We start from the raw sequence: 17523 nt of genomic DNA, 5'->3' as shown, positions 1-17523 counted from the left end.
TGTGTTTTTTTCCTTTTAGTATGTCTTGTAGCTTTTCCTGATAGCCAGGCATGATGTATTGGGTAAAAGGAACTTCTATAAATAGGCCTTTAGCAATGTGTTGGTGAGGTGGGGGAAGGGAGAATATTCTATAGTCTTATGATGAGGTCTCAGCCTTTTAGAGACTCTGTGCCTCTGGACTGCAGACTTAAGTCTTAGTTTTCTGCCCTCTTAGGTGGAACAGAATGACTGGAGTGGACTAGAGTTGGGTATTTCCTTTCCTCCAGGTCAGTCAGGCTCTGGTTACTCTCTGCTAATAACAGAGTGGGATTCCCAGGTGGCTCAGTGGTAAGGAATCTGCCTGCCGTGCAGAAGGCTCAGGTTCAATCCCAGGTTGGGAAGATCCCCTGGAGAAGGGAATGGCAACTCACTTTAGTATTCTTGCCTGGAGAATCCCATGGACAGAGGCGCCTGGCGGGCTACAGCCCATGGGTGGCCAAGAGTTGGACACAACTGAGTGACTAACAGGCAGGCACTGGTCCCCATGGGGAGTTCCCATTATGAGTCTCTGCTCTGGTAAACTCATTCTCTGTATTCCGTTCGCCTCTCCAACACAGATTTTTCAGTCTGTTCAGCTTTTAACTTGTTAGAATGGCCTCATGGCTTCCAAGCTTCTTACATGCTGGACTGGAAACTGGAAGTCTTTAAAAAAAAAAAAAATTAGGACGAGACACTAAGGTTAAAAGTTGGATTTGTATCATATCTGTAGGAAAGCAAAGTTATCACTCTTAAATATTTCTAGGAAAGATAAAGCTTATCTATATAAAAAAATAAAATATCAAGAAGTTGAAACACAAATCCCTACAGTGTTCTGTTAGTGGTAGTTTCTTAGAAAGAAGCCTTTCTTAAATCTTTCTGAATGCTGTTAATTTGTATTTCTATGTGACTTTGATAGTGTTTAGTTTTCTTATTGCCCTATCCTGATTTCTTTTCCCACACTGTTAAATGGATCCACTTAAAGGAAAGACACCTGGATGTACTTGAAAAGAGAAAAGTTATTAGAATATTTTAATGTAAACCTCATTTCATCGAGAAACTACAAATGGGATGAATGCTTGCTAATTTTCACTTTAATTTTGTTGATTAAAAATCCAAATCCCTCCAAATACATTGTTTACCGATACTTTTAAAGTTCAAAATCTAAATAGAGGTTCTTTTAATCACCTAACAGTCTCTTATATGTGTATACGTGTCGTGCACTGAGAAAGCAGGAGATGGCTTATTTTTTATTTGAGAGTGGAAATTTTGGCTCCCAGCCTGCCGTGTCGCGTCCCCTGGTGGCATCCAGACCGTGAGTCTCGTGGAGGCTGTGCTGGTCACTCATGTCTGCAGCCAGCTGTGCAATCAGGTCTCTGGCGTCCTGCATGATGGACGGTATCTCTGAGCCGCTCTCAGTCACCTGGGTTCCGAACAAGAACATCTTCCTGTCATTTCCCACCTCAGATAATGCCAGAGCTTCATGGATATCTGTAATGTGATAGGCTGCTTCAAGATCCTTCACAAGAATGGAAAAAGAATTGAGAAAAAGTTGGTTATTTTGCAACATTTTTGGATAGATACATTTATTACTCTCAATGACCGCACCTCCATGATAATATCGAGGATGTTGTAATCCCATTACTAGGATCCTAAAGGCTGTTTGAATATAAAGATTTTCATCAGAATTATATCAGCATTTATGAGTTATTATCAAAAGAGTATTTTCTGGAACAAAGTTAAGCCAATATGATACCTTAATCAATTTCCTAACCAGTGCGATCCGCTTCTAGTTTTGTTTTTCCATTTTTGTCTGAATTTTCCCAAGATTTATTTTTTAACTTTTTAAAATAACTTAATAATTTGTTCATTGTTGGCTGTGCTGGATCTTTGTTGCTGCATGGGCGTCTCTCTAGCTGTGAGCAGGGGCTACTCTCCAGTTGCAGAGCTTGGGCTTCTCATCGTGGTGGCTTCTTCTATTGCAGAGCACGGCCTCTAGGGCTCGGGCTTCGGGAGTTGCAGCACAAGGGCTCAGTAATGGCAGCTCCAAGGCTCTAGCGCACCGGCTCAACAGCTGTGGCTTAGCAGCTTTGCGACATGTGGGATCTTGCCGGATCAGGGATCGAACCTGTGTCTCCTGCACTGGCAGGCAGATTCTTTTCCACTGAAGAATCAGGGAAGCCCTCCAAGGTTATTTTAAATTTGTCTTTACAATAGAAGCTTGATTCATTAATTGGTTTTTGCCCATATAATATTTTATTGATTATAGCATTTGGCAAAGGTGAGTTTTCTTTTGCAAAAATTATTTCTGCTGAACAAAAAGTTTTACATCAAATTTGGGGGGATGGAGGGAGATAGAGAAGGGATCAGGGATGGAATAAATTTAGAAAATGGTGTAGTAGGTGAAGAAGGCTGAGAGGCAAGAGCCAGGTGGAGGGAAAGAGGATGAGATGGAGAATGGGGAAGGCTTAAAGGAGGAAAACCCATCCGAAGAGGCAGAGAGGGGAGAGATTAAAACGAGGAGACAAAAAGCATGTGTTTACGCTGCATGCTAAGATTGAAACATGTTTCTTTGCCTCTCACACATCAAGAGTTATTAATGGCAAATAACCTCTGATATTTCCTCTCCTAAATACATATGCAGATTCAGTTACAGTTTTTAAGTCTTCTGCAAAAGTTCCAGCATTTTCACTCTTAACATTGGATTTGTAATTGGCTTTTTGTTTCATGGTGCTCTCCCAAAGCTTTAGGGCATCATCTGAAAAGAGTACAATATTGTCATTTTCTCTTGTACCAATATGAACCTATCAAATTCCTGTGAGTCTGTGAGGTTTTCTTCACATGGTATCATTACCTTTTCTGGTTCTTCCACTTTATTGCCTATCTGAAACCTGAATTCATTTAGTCTTAGAGCATGTAGTGAATTTTGCAATTGTGTTAATGAATCTAGTAACATGTGGACAATGTCTCAAGTTAAAAGAAATGCCACCAGTGGAATTGGAAAGGAAGAAAATAGAAGGGTGCTGGAAGGCAGGAGGGGCTCCTTGTAATGAAAAAAGAACATCAGGGATAAATACCATTGTACTCCACACTCACATAATTGTGTCCTAATAGATGTCATCACTCAAAGAATAACGATAGTAAGATGACTCTTAAAAAATATTTATGTAATAACTTGAAACCATGAGTCATCTAAAAGTTTAAGTTACTTTGATCGAGGAGTAATAACCAAGGTGAACTTAAACTAGAATGTGTGTTTGCTGCTCAGTTGTGTCCAACTCTTTGTGACCCCAGAGACTGTGTCCCACCAGGCTCCTCTGTCCATGGAATTCTCCAGGCAAGAATACTGGAGTGGGTTGCTATTCCCTTCTCCAGGGGATCTTCTGGATCCAGGGATTGAACCCAGGTCTCCTGCATTGCAGGCAGATTCTTTACTGTCTGAGAATATCCAAACGTTTTATTATTAAACCCCAGTAAAAGTTATAAATTTGACACCAAATGGTCCTGTTTATTCAATTTGATGAAGAGATATAAACCACAAAGGAAAGTATCGATAAATTGGACTACTAAAAATGAAAACCTGTGTATTAAAAAGAGAACCATAACAAAGTAAAATGTTAACAATAGGTTGCTGCTGCTGCTAAGTCGCTTCAGTCGTGTCTGACTCTGTGTGACCCCATACACGGCAGCCCACCAGGCTCCCCCGTCCCTGGGATTCTCCAGGCAAGAACACTGGAGTGGGTTGCCATTTCCTTCTCCAGTGCATGAAAGTGAAAAGTGAAAGTGAAGTTGCTCAGTCGTGTCTGACTCTTAGCGACCCCATGGACCGCAGCCTACCAGGCTCCTCCGTCCATGGCATTTTCCAGGCAAGAGTACTGGAGTGGGGTGCCATTGCCTTCTCCGCAATAGGTTGCTAGAGAAGATATTTGTAACGCATGTAACAGAAATAGGACTATTTTTCCAAAAGATATGAAAGGCTCCTACAACTCAAATGAGAAAAGATAAACACCCCAAAAGGAATTTGGGGAAAGATATTAAAAGCTCATTCACAGATATGGAAATTTGCTTCAAAGAAATTAAACTAATTTGAAACTAATAACCAGTGAACATCTGGAAAAAATGTTCAGGCTCACTAGTAATTAAGGAAATGCAAATTAGAATAATAAGATAAAATTTCATTCTCATGAGACTGGCAAAAATGCAAGTTTGACAAACCAAGCATTAACAAGGGTGTAGCCCTATAAAAACTGTCATATACTGCTGGTAGGAAGAATAAATTGGTTCAATATCTTTGGAAAGCAACTTGGTAATATCTAGTAAAACTGAATATGTGAAAGAAAAGTGAAAGGTGCTCAGTCACGTCTGACTCTTTGCGACCCCAGGGACTATACAGTCCTTGGAATTCTCTGGGCCAGAATACTGGAGTGGGTAGCCTTTCCCTTCTCCAGGGGATCTTCCTAACCCAGGGATCGAACCCAGGTCTCCTGCATTACAGGCGGATTCTTTACCAGCTGAGCCACAAGGTACAAATCCCCAAACCCAGCAATTCCTCACGCCCTAGAGAACTGTTGGTACACATCTATGAAAAGACACACGAAGATTCACTATAGAACTCTTTACAACAATGAAAAATTGGAAATAACCCAAATGCCCAACAAGAAAATGGTAAAGTGGTGGCATATTCATGCAATGCAATACTATACAGCTCACTTACATTTACCATGATGTTCTAAATCTTCATAGTTTGTGTTACTTAAGATGCTCACTTAAAAAAAAACAAACAAACAAAACTCCAGGCTTTTTAAAAAAATAATCTGCTGGACTAGCATTTATGGTGGACTTTAATATAGGCTCCTACTTTTAGATCATCATTATAATGATTTATTTTACTTCCATAAACACTCACTCATAGGAGTGGGAGAAAGGGTAGGAACCGAGCTCTGTTATGACTGATAAGCCTGGCAACTGAGAGAGAGGCTGCAGCATTACAAGTACTCTTCAGAGATACTGCAAATTGGGTTCCAGATGACTGTGATAAAGCAAGTCTACTGTGATAAATACTCACAATAAAGCGAGTCACATGAAGTTTTTTGTCTCTTGGTGCATAGAAAAGTTACTTTAACACTACTGTAACCTATTAAGTGTGTGATAGCATTATGTCTAAAAATACATACATACCTTAATTTAAAAATACCTTATTGCTGAAAATGCTAACCATCATCCGAGCCTTCAGCAAGTCATAATCTTTTTATAATAGTAACATCAAAGATCACTGATCAGAGATCATCATAACAAATCTAATAATTCTAGAAGTTGGAAATATTGCAAGAATTCCCAAAAGGCCACACAGAGACATTAAGTGAGAAAAGCAGCTGGGAAAGTGGCACCTATAGACCTGCCCCATGCAGGCTTGCCAGAAACCTTCAATTTGTAAAAATCCTAACATCTGCAAAGCACAGCAAAGTGAAGCGCGATAAAATCAGGTGTGCCTGCACAATGCTATAGATGTCTAATGTTTTTTTAAATTTCTTTTTATTGTAGTAAGATACACATAACAAAAATTTCCATATTAGCCTTTTTGAAGTGTACAGTTTGGTGTACAGTTAAGTAAATTCACATTATTGTACACCATCTTCAGAACTCTTCAACTTGTAAAACTGACACTCTGCACCCGTTAAACAATAGCTTCCCATTTCTCCCTCCCCCAGCCCTTGGCAACTGCTATTTTTTGTCTCTCTGATTTTAACTGCTCTGTGCCTAGTCGCTCAGTCGTGTCTGACTCTGTGACCCCATGGACTGTAGCCTGCCAGTTTCCTCTGTCCATGGGGATTCTCTAGGCAAGATTATTGGACTGGGTTGCCATGCCTTCCTCCAGGGGATCTTCCCAACCCAGGGATTGAACCCAGGTCTCCCACATTGCAGGTGGATTCTTTAACCATCTGAGCCACCAGGGAAGCCCTTAACTGCTCTAGGGGACCTCATAAAAGTGTAATCATACAGTATTTGTCCTTTTGTGACTGGCTTATTTCACTTAGCATAATGTCCTTAAAGTTCATCCATGGTGTAGCATGTGTCAGAATTTCCTGACACATTTAAGGCTGAATAATATCCACTGTACATATACACCACGTTTTGTTTATCCATTCATGCGTGGATGGACACTTGGGTTGCTTCTACCTTTTGGCTACTGGGAATAATTCTGCTATGAGCAAGGGTGTGCAAACATCTGTCTGAGTTCCTGCTTTCAATTCTGTTGGTAATATACCCAGAAGTGGAACTGCTGGACTATATGAAAATTCTATTTTTAATTTCTTAAGGAACTGCCATACTGTTTTTCATAGTGGCTGCACCATTTGACATCCCCACCAACACTGCACAAGGCTTCCATTTCTTCATGAGTGTTTAATACTTGAATGCATGTGTGTGAAATTCAGGTCAGGCTAGCTAATCAAAAACTACTTCTGTATACTGACACATAGTATGTGTGTGTGTGTATGTTAGTCAATTAGTCATGTCTCACTCTTTGCAACCCCATGGACTGTAGCCTGTCATGCTCCTCTATCCATGGGATTCTCCAGACAAGAATACTGGAATGGGTTGCCATTCCCTTCTCCAGGGGACCTTCCTGATCCAGGGATCAAACCCACGTCTCTCAGATTCTTTACCATCTGAGCCACCAGGGAAGTCCATGATACATAGTAAGCATGCAAAGATTTTGTTGAAATCAATTCAATAGTCAGTAAATGTTTATTTAATTAAACTAAACAGATATTTGTTGAATTCCTACTATATACAAGGTGGTGTACTAGGTTTTTACGTAGGACACACAGGTGAATGCCAGTCTCTGTTCTGAAGGAATTTTTTTTCCTTTTTTTTTTTTCATTTATTTTTATTAGTTGGAGGCTAGATTACTTTACAATATTGTAGTGGTTTTTGTCATACATTGACATGAATCAGCCATGGATTTACATGTATTCCCCATCCCGATCCCCCCTCCCACCTCCCTCTCTACCCAATCCCTCTGGGTCTTCCCAGTGCACCAGGCCAGAGCACTTGTCTCATGCATCCAACCTGGGCTGGTGATCTGTTTCACTCTAGATAATATACATGTTTCGATGCTGTTCTCTCGAAACATCCCACCCTCGCCTTCTCCCACAGAGGCCAAAAGTCTGTTCTGTACATCTGTGTCTCTTTTTCTGTTTTTCATATAGGGTTATCATTACCATCTTTCTAAATTCCATATATATGTGTTAGTAAGTATGCTGTAATGTGTTCTGAAGGAATTTGCAGCTGTGGGCTTTCCTGGTGGCTCAGACAGTAAAGAATCTGCCTACAATGCGGGAGAGCTGGGTTCTATCCCTGGGTTGGGAAGATCCCCTGGAGAATGGAATGGCAATCCACTCCAGTGTTCTTGCCTAGAGAATTCCATGGACATAGGTGCTTGGCAGGCTATAGTCTACGGGGTCGAAAAGCGTTCAGACACGACTGAGTGACAAACATTTTCACTTTTACTTGGTATCTTTCAGGGGATTGGTTGCAGGACCCTAGAAGACATCAGAATCTGCTCAAGCCCCTTATATAAAATGGTGTCATTTTTGCAAATAACCTATGCACATCCTCCCTTATACTTTAATCATCTCTAGACTACTTATAATATCTAATACAAGGTAAATGCTATGAAAATACTTGTCCACATGTGGCAAACAGGAGTTTTACTTTCTGGAAATTTATGGAGTTTTTTTCCCCTCTGATTCACGGCTGGTTGAATCACAGATAAGGAGGGCTGACTGTATACTCCAGTAGACCTAAGAGTATAAATTGAAATGAAAATACAGCATATTATTGAATATTTAGCTCTTAAAAGCAGACATTTCTTTGGGTCATCTGTAGAGATGTGGATGGACCCAGAGTCTGTCATAGAGAGTAAAGTAAGTCAGAAAGAGGAAAACATCGTATATTAACACATACATGTGGAATCTGGAAAAATGGTACAGATGAATCTATTTCCAAGGCAGGAATAGAGACTCAGAGGGAGAAGATGACTTGTGGACATAGAGGGGGAAGGAGAGCATGGGATGAACTGGGTGATTAGGACTGACGTATATACAATACCAGGCTTCCCAGGTGGCTCATTGGTAAAGAATCTACCTGCCAATGCAGGAAACGTGGGTTCAGTCCCTGGGTGGGTACGATCCCCTGGAGAAGGACATGGCAACCTGCTCCAGTATTCTTGCCTGGGAAATCCCATCAGAGGAGTCTGGCAGGCTACAACAGTCCATGGCGTAGCACAAGAGTAGGACACGATTTAGTGACTAAAGAATAACAAACATACACTACTATGTGCAAAATAGATAACTAATGGGAACCCGCTATAAAGCACTGGAAGCTCAACTCAGCGCTCTGTGATGACCTAGAGGGGTGGGATGGGGGTGGGAGGGAGGCCTAAGAGGGAGGGCGTATCTGCGTATTAGGACTGATTCACTTCTGTTAGCAGAAATTAACACAGCATTGTAAAACAGTTATACTCCTATTTAAAAAAATAAAATTTTAAAAATAAATTAAAAAGATCAAATTCAAAAAGTAAACATTTTTATTTACTGCATTAATAAAAAATATATTGAGTACACTTTATATCTGCACAGATTTTTACCTGTTTGTTTGCAAACACAACCAGAGGAAGGACTGGGTTTGTTCCAATTAGTTGATGAAGGTATTTCTTGGCTTCAGGTAATCTTTTGTGATCTGCTGAATCCACCACAAATACCAACAGCAAGCCCTTGGACAGGTACATTTCCCAATAGGAACGGAAAGGTTCGCTGCCGCCAACTACAAAGGAAAGCAAAGGAAGAAGACATGCACACACAGATCTCAGAAGCGTCCATCGAGGCAGCCAGGTAAGGCACATTTTGATAATTTCTGAACACTGGCAGGTCTTCTGATAAAAGACCTCTGTGAGACTAGACCCAATTCTGAGAACAACCAGAGCGATGTTTCTGGGGAAATGATTGGTGGGGATATTTACCCTCCACAGGCGGTTCATTAAGTTCTGGAACACAAAGGACCAGCATGGTGGTAATTTAGTCATGAAGTCGGGTCCGACTCTTGCGACCCCATGGACTGTAGCCTGCCAGGCTCCTCTGTCCATAGGATTTCCCAAGCAAGAATACTGGAGTGGGTTGCCATTTCCTTCTCCAGGGGATATTTGCAACCCAGGGATCAAACTCAGGTGTCCTACATTGCAAATTTGCACCACAGTGGACGCCTCTCGATCTGTTATACAGAGCAGTCATGACAGCCTGTGCATGTCTATCGAGTATGGATCAGTAGACGGGAGTAGTCCACTGAAAGAATTCAGGGTGCTGGGTTTCTCTAAAATGTCTTAAATGGATTGATTTAAATGTCATTGGCTAGCCTCTCTTGCACAACTTTTTTCCTTTCTCAAAACCCCAAATCTAATTTCCTTTCTTTAATCTTGCACTGAAAGTTAATATGATCCTGTGGGTATTCAAGTATACTTGCCTCAGAAAAAAAAAATGTCTTTGGGTTATTTTGTTCTGCTGATGCTTCCCAGAAGAAACTTTTTGGAATGGTAACAATACAGACACAGTGAATTCAGTTTTTATTTTTCTCCTGGGACAGAAGTTGACAAACAATGGCCTACAGTCTAAACCTGGCTCACTGCCTGTTTTTGTACTGCCCGTGAACAAAAAATGGATTTTACATTTTTAAACTTTTGGGGGGAGGAAGAATACCATTTTATAACACATGAACATTATATCACAGTTGGATTTCAGTACAAGCCAAGTTGTGCAGGTTTGTTCACACAGGGTCTTGCCTTGCTTTTGCAGTATTGAGTAGCAGCACAGAGATCATGTGGCCACAAAATCTATATGACCTACTCTTGAGCCCTTTGCAGAAAAAGTATGCAGGCCACTGTTATGGGCCCTTAACAAAAACATTTCAAAAACTAATAGGAAAGGGTCTTTATTTGCCTTTCCTTTATTTTCCTTTGTACAGACAGCCAGGCTGGTCATTCTTCAAAGTATTTTGTGTTTTAATTTTTTAAAAGAATGTAATCTAAGTAATTAACGTACGAGCTTAAACAGGCATGTTGCTTCCCATCTTTTTTGCCAACACCATGACATTTCACCTATAATAGGAATTGTTCTCTTTTAGTTATTAACTTCTTTTTTAAAAAAAAATATTAATTGGGGAGGGCGCAGGACTGGAAAAAAATTATTCATTTACTTTTTATTGTTGGCTGCATCAGGTCTCAGCTGTGGCGTGGGGATCTCCACTGTGTCATAGAGGCTGAGCTCCAGCGGCCGAGCGAGGGCCCCAGGGCCTGGGCTGAGCAGTTGTGGCTCATGGGCTCTGTTGTCCCGCGGCATGGGGGATCTTACTTCCCCGACCGGGGATCAAACCCATATCTCCTGTATTGGAAGGTGGATTCTTAACCACTGGACCACCAGGGAAGTCCCTAGATATTAACTTCTAATTTAATGGTAAAATAGAGAACACAGTTCATACGATGCCTCTTTGAAAACTCCGTTAAGACTTTCTGTATGGCCCAGGAAGTGGTCCGTGTTTGGTTACTGTTCCATGGGTATTTGAGAAGAATGTGAATTTTAACTTTTTGATGAAGCTAAAATTGTCTAATTGGACAATTTTATATTGTTCATTAGATCAAATTGGTTGACTGTGTTCAAACATTATATACTCTCTGAAGTTTTTTTCTGCTTAATTCCGTTAATAATTGACAAACATATGTTGAAACTCCTCACTCCGACAGATCTGTCCATTTCCCCCCTTAATTGGAATCTTTTCTTTTTTCTTCCTATCTTCCTTTCTTTCTTTCTTTTTATTCTCTTTCCTTTCCTTCCCACCCCCCAACCCCTGCCCTTTTTCACTTTTTATATTCTGAGACTCTTTTCTTAGCCATCTATTTCATTAAAAATATTATTTCTTCTATAGTTTCTGAGAAATTGAAATCTCTATTTCTAATAATGCTTTTATCAGAAAGATTTGCCTACAGCTTTAACAGTTTCTCTGCCCACCATTTTCTTTTCACAACTGGATGAAAGCAAAAATTCATAGCATTTTCCTTGCATACTGGAGGTGGGGGTACAGAAAATGCCTGGTCCTCTGGCTTGAGCATCCTGATGGGTGAGGAGACATTTCTGATCAGAGGGACAGGAGCAGATATGGAGCTTTATCAAGCATTGGCTTGGACAATGTTAAGTTTGAGAGGCCGATGAGATAGCTGGGTAGAGATGTCAGGTGACATTTGGGTATGTTTGGCTGGATAGCTAAATTTGGGAGCACGTAAAGAGAAGATAAGAGGATCTGATACAACTTTGGGAAACAGCAATATTCTGAGAGGCAGTGACTCCAGAATTACTATAGAGTAGGGGCTTCTGGGTTGTGATCTGGGTCATAACAGGTTTGTGAATATTTGCATTTTCGAGAAGGAAGCACACTATATTTACCTAGATTGGATTTTTATGGGGGGTTAGTAAGGAGGAGGGAGGCTATTAAAGGAGAGGGTGCTAAAACCTTCCTCTTAACTCCCTTTTATCACCACCACTGGAAAAAGGAGAAAATAAAAAGAGCAGAAAGTGGTTTTACCCACATTGCACCCTAGCATTCATCTACATATGCATTCTAACAGTCTAGGAAAATCTGGCCCAGGGTTTCATTTCATAAGGACCTATCATCCATTTCATATTCATTTTATCATTCATTTCACAAGGGCCCATGTGATGCTGACAACATCGCATCTGGCTTAACGTCTGACAATCATGTGGCTATATAAGCTAAAAGCTACCCCCAGAACCACTGAGAAAGAGCGCTTACTCTCCAGGAACTCCATCTGGTGGTCCTGGGTGCTGATGCACACTGCATTGAAACCTTGGGTGGGGGCCACACTGCGCTGGACTCGGTTTAAAGCAAGAAAGTGGAGAATACTGGTCTTTCCTGCCCCATCCAGGCCCAGCACTAGGATCTGCTTATTTTTCTCCTGTGAAACAAAAGATAAGCCAATAAAGCTATGCTATCAGGGCCTTGTTTTCTTGGCTTTGGGAAGTGCACTTGCCAGTATTTGTGAAATTGTAAACCAGAATAAAACTTTGCAAAAAAATTCAATAGGTCTAGAACAAGCTGTACTAGTCAGTTTGTATTTTATATAATCAGTCATTACTTATGTGATATTAACTGCATACCCCCTCTTAATCTTCCAACTCCTGGTCAATTTATCAAATAAATACTTTATGTATATCAGGATTTATAGGAGGTGCCATATTTTCAGGGCCAATTTTCACACTTCACTTGGCTTCCCTAGTTCATGTTCATTGGAGACTGCATGAGAATTCAATTTGTTGTTTGGGGTCTTGGGACCTTCTTGGTCCATGTATTGACTCTGCCACTTGGCATGTAAGCATCTAAGGTTTCATATTATTAATCTGTCTTGTCTCCCCAAATTGAATCATAGATTAAAAGTTCTTAGGGCAAGGTTACTCTCTTCTGTACTTTTTAATATAAATATTGTTAAATAAAAAGGCAAAGACTATAAAAATTGTTAAACTAGTTCCAGTCATATTAAAATCTCATGCTAAAACCTGATGAACTAGATGTAAACTTTAGGAAGAAGTATTCCACCAGCATACCAGCCTTACAAATTTTTATGACAAGTGTTTGAGGGACAAGAAGGACAGACTGGTATGAAGAGAGAAACAAAGTTCAGAGTGCTTAGAAAGGTGGCTTTTAGTGTACAAACTTCAATGTAAACAGTAATAAATGAGCAACCCAGTCAGACTGTTCATAGGAATTCTATTTCTCAAACAGCTTACCAAAGAGGTTTCTCATATATGTAAAAAGAAAAAAAAAAAAAACTTGTATACATCTTCAAGAGCATTGGTTTAAAAATAAAAATCTCATACATTTCTACTTGAACACCAAATGTTGACATTAGACATAGACTGCATGCTAAGTCGTGCCAGTCACATCTGACTCTTTGTGACCCCATGGACTGTAGCCCGCCAGGCTCCTCTGTCCATGGGATTCTCCAGACAAGAATACTGGAGTGGGTTGCCATTTCTTTCTCCAGGGGATCTTCCTGACCCAGGGATCGAACCCGGGTCTCCCACATTGCAGGTAGATTCTTTACCGTCTGAGCCACCAGGGAAGCCTTAGACTTAGACTAGATTTCTGTTACAAAAAAGTGATCCTCAACAGCACTATACGTTTATCCCATGTCCCTCCTCTCTGTAATATAGAAGATCTGTGTAAAAATAAGGTGTTTTAAGGTCTGCTGTAATAGAGACGTATGTACAGGGAATCATTTATGAAACCTGTCTAGTGAATAACAGGATTTTTAAAAGCAAATGTTTGTTACTGGAGTGAATTCTTGACGGCTCTTGAAGCAAATGGTACTTCCATGGGTGTGTCCTATATCCATCCCCACTTCTCCATTCTCTTCCATCTGCCTCTAAATGTTACAGTGTCATTCTCAGAGAGTTATGATAAGGAAAAGGGACTGGATGCTGCTCTAAGGGGATGTCACTGGATGGTTTTAAATGAATGCTTTAAAGCAACGGTGACCAAGAAATGGCTGCAAGATGTAGACTGTGTCGCCCCATTATCTCCACCAATGGCCCCACACTCGGGCTACCCCAACATATTTTAATCAGTTCCAAGATTTCTTTTTTCACATTTTAACATCTCTGAAATGAGGGCTTTACAATCTACGGTATATCATATTTTGGCTGGAAGCATTTTTTTTTTCCTTTCTCTGTGGTACCTAAAATAATGGCATCTTGGATCTTAAGAATTTTCTGAATAAAACCCGTTTCCTACTCTCTTTCCAATCACATCGCTGCCACTAACCTGACCCTATTTAGAAATCCTGTAGTCACTGATGCTTTACATTTTGCTTACTTTTTAGTCTAAAATACAAGCTTCTTCATGTTTATAATCTCTTAAGAAAAGCTGGGGTTACTGTAAACCAAGAGTTCAGACATGAAATGTGATTCAACACCACTGTTCCTTGCTAAAGGTTATTCCTTTAACTATAAGTGAATCTATATAGTCTGTTTTGTGTGTTCAGTCTCAAAGTTGTGCCCAACACTTTGCAATCCCATGGACTGTAGCACACCAGACTCCCCTGTCCTTCACTATCTCCGAGTTCGCTCTAACACGTCCATTGAGTTGGTGATGCTATATAACCATCTCATCCTATGCTGACTTCTTTTGCCTTCAATCTTTCCCAGCATCAGGGTCTTTTCCACTGAGTCGGCTCTTCACATCTGGTGGCTAAAGTAATGGAGCTTCAGCTTCAGCATCAATCCTTCCAACGAATATTCAGGGTTGATCTCCTTTAGGATTGACTGGTTTGATCTCCTTGCAGTCCAAGGGACTCTTAAAAGGCTTCTCCAACACCACAGTTTGAAAGCATCAATTCTTTGGCTATTTCACCAGAGAGCAAATCTCCGTTAATAATTCATGTTGTTCGGAACCAGAAAGCAGCTCTGAGCCCAGGAACTCCAGGAGTACAGAGCCCACTAAGTTGAGCCAAATAATGCTTATTTTTTTTCTTCTCTCCCAATTTTTAAATTGTGGTAAAGCACACAACAAAAAAGGCTTCCCAGGTGGCGCTAGTAAGAAAGGACCCACCTGCCAATGCAGGAGATATAAGAGATGTGGGTTCCATCCCTGGGTCAGGAAGATGCCCTGGAGAAGAGCATGGCAATCCACCCCATATTCTTGCCTGGAGAATAGAGGAGCCTGGCAGGAAACCATCCACGGATCACAGACAGTCATACACAACACAAAATTTACCATCTTAACCATCTTTAAACCCAGAGTGATATCGACTTCATTCATAATACCGTGCAACCATCACCGCTACCCATAACTATTCATCTTGTAAAACAAACTGTACTCATTAAACTCCTCACCCCCCTCCCAGCCCCCAGGCCCCAACATTCTGCTCTTTCACTCTGATTTTGAACACACTAGGTAAACCATCTAAGTAGAATCATACGTATCTGTCCTTTTATGACTACAAAGGCTGGTTTCTGAGGCCTCTCAGTTAAACCTTTGTGACCCTCTCTTCTGGGTGCTGGTGGTCTGAAAACAATGTAAGTCATAGTAACCAAAGCACCCACAGAAAAGGTCCAGGCAGTCCCCAAACACGTCCTGCACAAATTCTAGAAACCTACACCTTCACACACACACACACAAAACAGAAAAGATAGGAACAGAGAGAGCATGTGTGGTGGGGGTCTGGGGGCTAGTGTTCGGCGCTGGCCAGAGATGGGGCTGGAAAAAAGGCTGTTGCCAGCGCCGCTGTGAACATCATCAAAGTGTCTTCTTCAACACTAGACCTGGACGCAGGGTCGAGGTTAGGGGTGAGTGGGCGAGCGGCTGGGGAGAAGGGGTTTGTGATGATGGGTCATTCGAAGCTTGGCACATTCCGATTCCACCCGCGGATACAAAGCCGGCAAAGGAGACCGGATTCCTTCCGGCGCGTGCCCACCCGGGGTCTCGCACGTAACAGAGCCGGCGAAACCCTGGACAATGGCCTCGGGTGAGGGTCCGAGGCAGCGGTCTCTTACCAGCGGCGCCGGCGGGATTTTTATCAACGTGCTGTTGTCCTTGTCTTTCTCTTCTTTTTCCTTCAATTGCTGCTGCTCTTTCTCCGTTCCCCGCTCTTGCTTCTTTTCATCCTCATTTCTCTTACTTTTCTCCCCCTTCCTGTTCTCCTTTTCCTTAGCTTTCTCCTCCTTCCCCCCTTTTTTCTCCTTCCCGTTCTCCTTTTCCTTAATTTTCTCCTCCTTCCCCTTCTCAGTTTTCTCCTCCTTCCCCTTTTCTTTTTTCTCCTTCCCGTTCTTCTCCTTAATCTTCTCCTCCTTCCCCTTTTCTTTCTCCTTAATCTTCTCCTCCTTCCCCTTTTCTTTCTCCGTAATCTTCTCCGCCTTCCCCTTTTCTTTCTCCTTGATTTTCTCCTTCTCCACCTTCTTTTGGTTTTTCTCCTCCTTTCCTTTTTGCTGAGTTTTCTCTTTCTCCGGCTCCTTCCCCTTCTCCCTCTTTACTTTCCCCCTCTCCATCCCCACCCCCGGGTTTCCTTCCCTCCTCCCGCGCGCCCGCGCGCTGGAGCTGCTGGGCAGGGTCCCGGCCAGAGTGGTAGCCACTGTGGGGGCAGCGCGGGGGAGACGTAGGTCCACGTGGCGAACAGCGCCCCGCTGTAACCAACAGCCCCGCCCCACCCCAGGGCCCGGGCAGCGGCGTGGGCATCTTGCGCTCGCCCGCAAGCCCGCGGTGTGGAGCTAGAGGGGCGAGCCCAGGCCAGGGGACCCGGGAGACCCGGCCGCGGGAGCTGGGAAAGACCGGTGAAGCAGGAAAAGCGTCCCCAGGTATCGCTTCCTCGGAAGCGCGCGCCACCACGGCGATATGCGCTCGGGATAGGTAGGGTGTCTCAGAAAGGCCTTTCTCGCCCACCCATCTCAGCCTCTCACTTCCCCGGCCTCCTCCCAGCCCCTGTGTCTCCGACCAGAACGCTGGACAAGGCACCCGAGTCCTGAGAGCCCCAGGCTTTCCCGCCTTCCCCTCGTTAATAACAAGTCTGGAGGGTGAAGTTGGATATCTCCCCCCTCCTCACCCGTTCTGTTTAAGTCCACCAGCAACGTCTAAAACCGCTATCCAGGAGGCTTAAGGAAAAAGGAATGTGACTGGTTCCCTTATTTCGCTTAAAAAAAATCGCTCTGGAGATTAGTCTGCCAGGATCACAGCTACTGGTAAAACCAGGCATTAAAACCACAACTAAAGAAAACTGTGGTTCCCAATGATCGAATAAGTAGTATATCAGAAGAGCCACGGGGCTCTGCAAAGATGGTGTGAGAAGTATAGGGATGGTCCTTTTTATTATTTTGTTCAACCGCACTCTTCAGTATGGTCCACAACCTAACAAAATCATCTAAATGTGGTGAGCCGACTTTGCTTCATCAGATCCAAGTTTCTAACAGGTTTTAAAGGAATGAACAGGTTTCAGAAAGCTTGAGTGATGCAACAGTTCTTAAGTTGTTGTTAAGGTTAGCAGTTTCCGAAGTAGTCTTGGAAGTGCCATCCGCTAAGCCAGCACCATCTGCGCAGCGGGAAGCCTGCCCAACAGAGCTCCTGAGTGATCCCCTTCTTCAAAGACAATAAAGGTGTCAGCTTTTTTTCCCCTCAAAAGCCAAAACTTAAAAAATGTTTACTCTTCAATTTGGTTATGTACAGGTATCCACATGATGAATTTTCAGTGAAAATTCTGTTCTCTCAATACCTTAGTTTAACTTTCTGGCTTTGCAAGAAGGGGCAAGAGGTAATTTTAGATGCTCAGTTTAAAAAATCCTTAGATGTACTAGCAGGATGCCTCTGCAAAATGCCAATACCCCCAAACATCTTAAGTCAATCCATACTCACTGCTACATTCTTTTATTTTAAAATGTGCCACAGTGAATGGATGTATCC

At 42.2% G+C, this 17523-nt stretch overlaps 1 protein-coding gene across 2 annotated transcripts; it reads right to left on the bottom strand.

Moving 5' to 3' along the window:
- Positions 1 to 1091: 1091 nt before the first annotated feature.
- On the bottom strand, positions 1092 to 15849 carry ARL9 (ADP ribosylation factor like GTPase 9). Of its 2 annotated transcripts, XM_043448552.1 has the most exons (4): positions 15630 to 15849; positions 11872 to 12034; positions 8666 to 8841; positions 1092 to 1534 (listed from the first exon to the last, which is right to left on the bottom strand). In XM_043448552.1, exons 2-4 carry the CDS (start codon positions 11885 to 11887, stop codon positions 1259 to 1261), a joined length of 468 nt encoding a protein of 155 aa, XP_043304487.1. In that variant the 5' UTR covers positions 11888 to 12034; positions 15630 to 15849; the 3' UTR covers positions 1092 to 1258. The 2 variants fall into 2 exon arrangements, with proteins under 2 accessions (XP_043304487.1, XP_043304486.1); XM_043448551.1 differs by lacking the exon at positions 11872 to 12034 and having other exon boundaries at positions 15630 to 15765.
- Positions 15850 to 17523: the final 1674 nt, after the last annotated feature.

Source organism: Cervus canadensis, chromosome 26, assembly GCF_019320065.1.
Source record: "Cervus canadensis isolate Bull #8, Minnesota chromosome 26, ASM1932006v1, whole genome shotgun sequence".
NCBI classification, from domain to species: Eukaryota; Metazoa; Chordata; class Mammalia; order Artiodactyla; family Cervidae; genus Cervus; species Cervus canadensis.
This window is presented reverse-complemented; position numbering and strand designations above follow the sequence as displayed.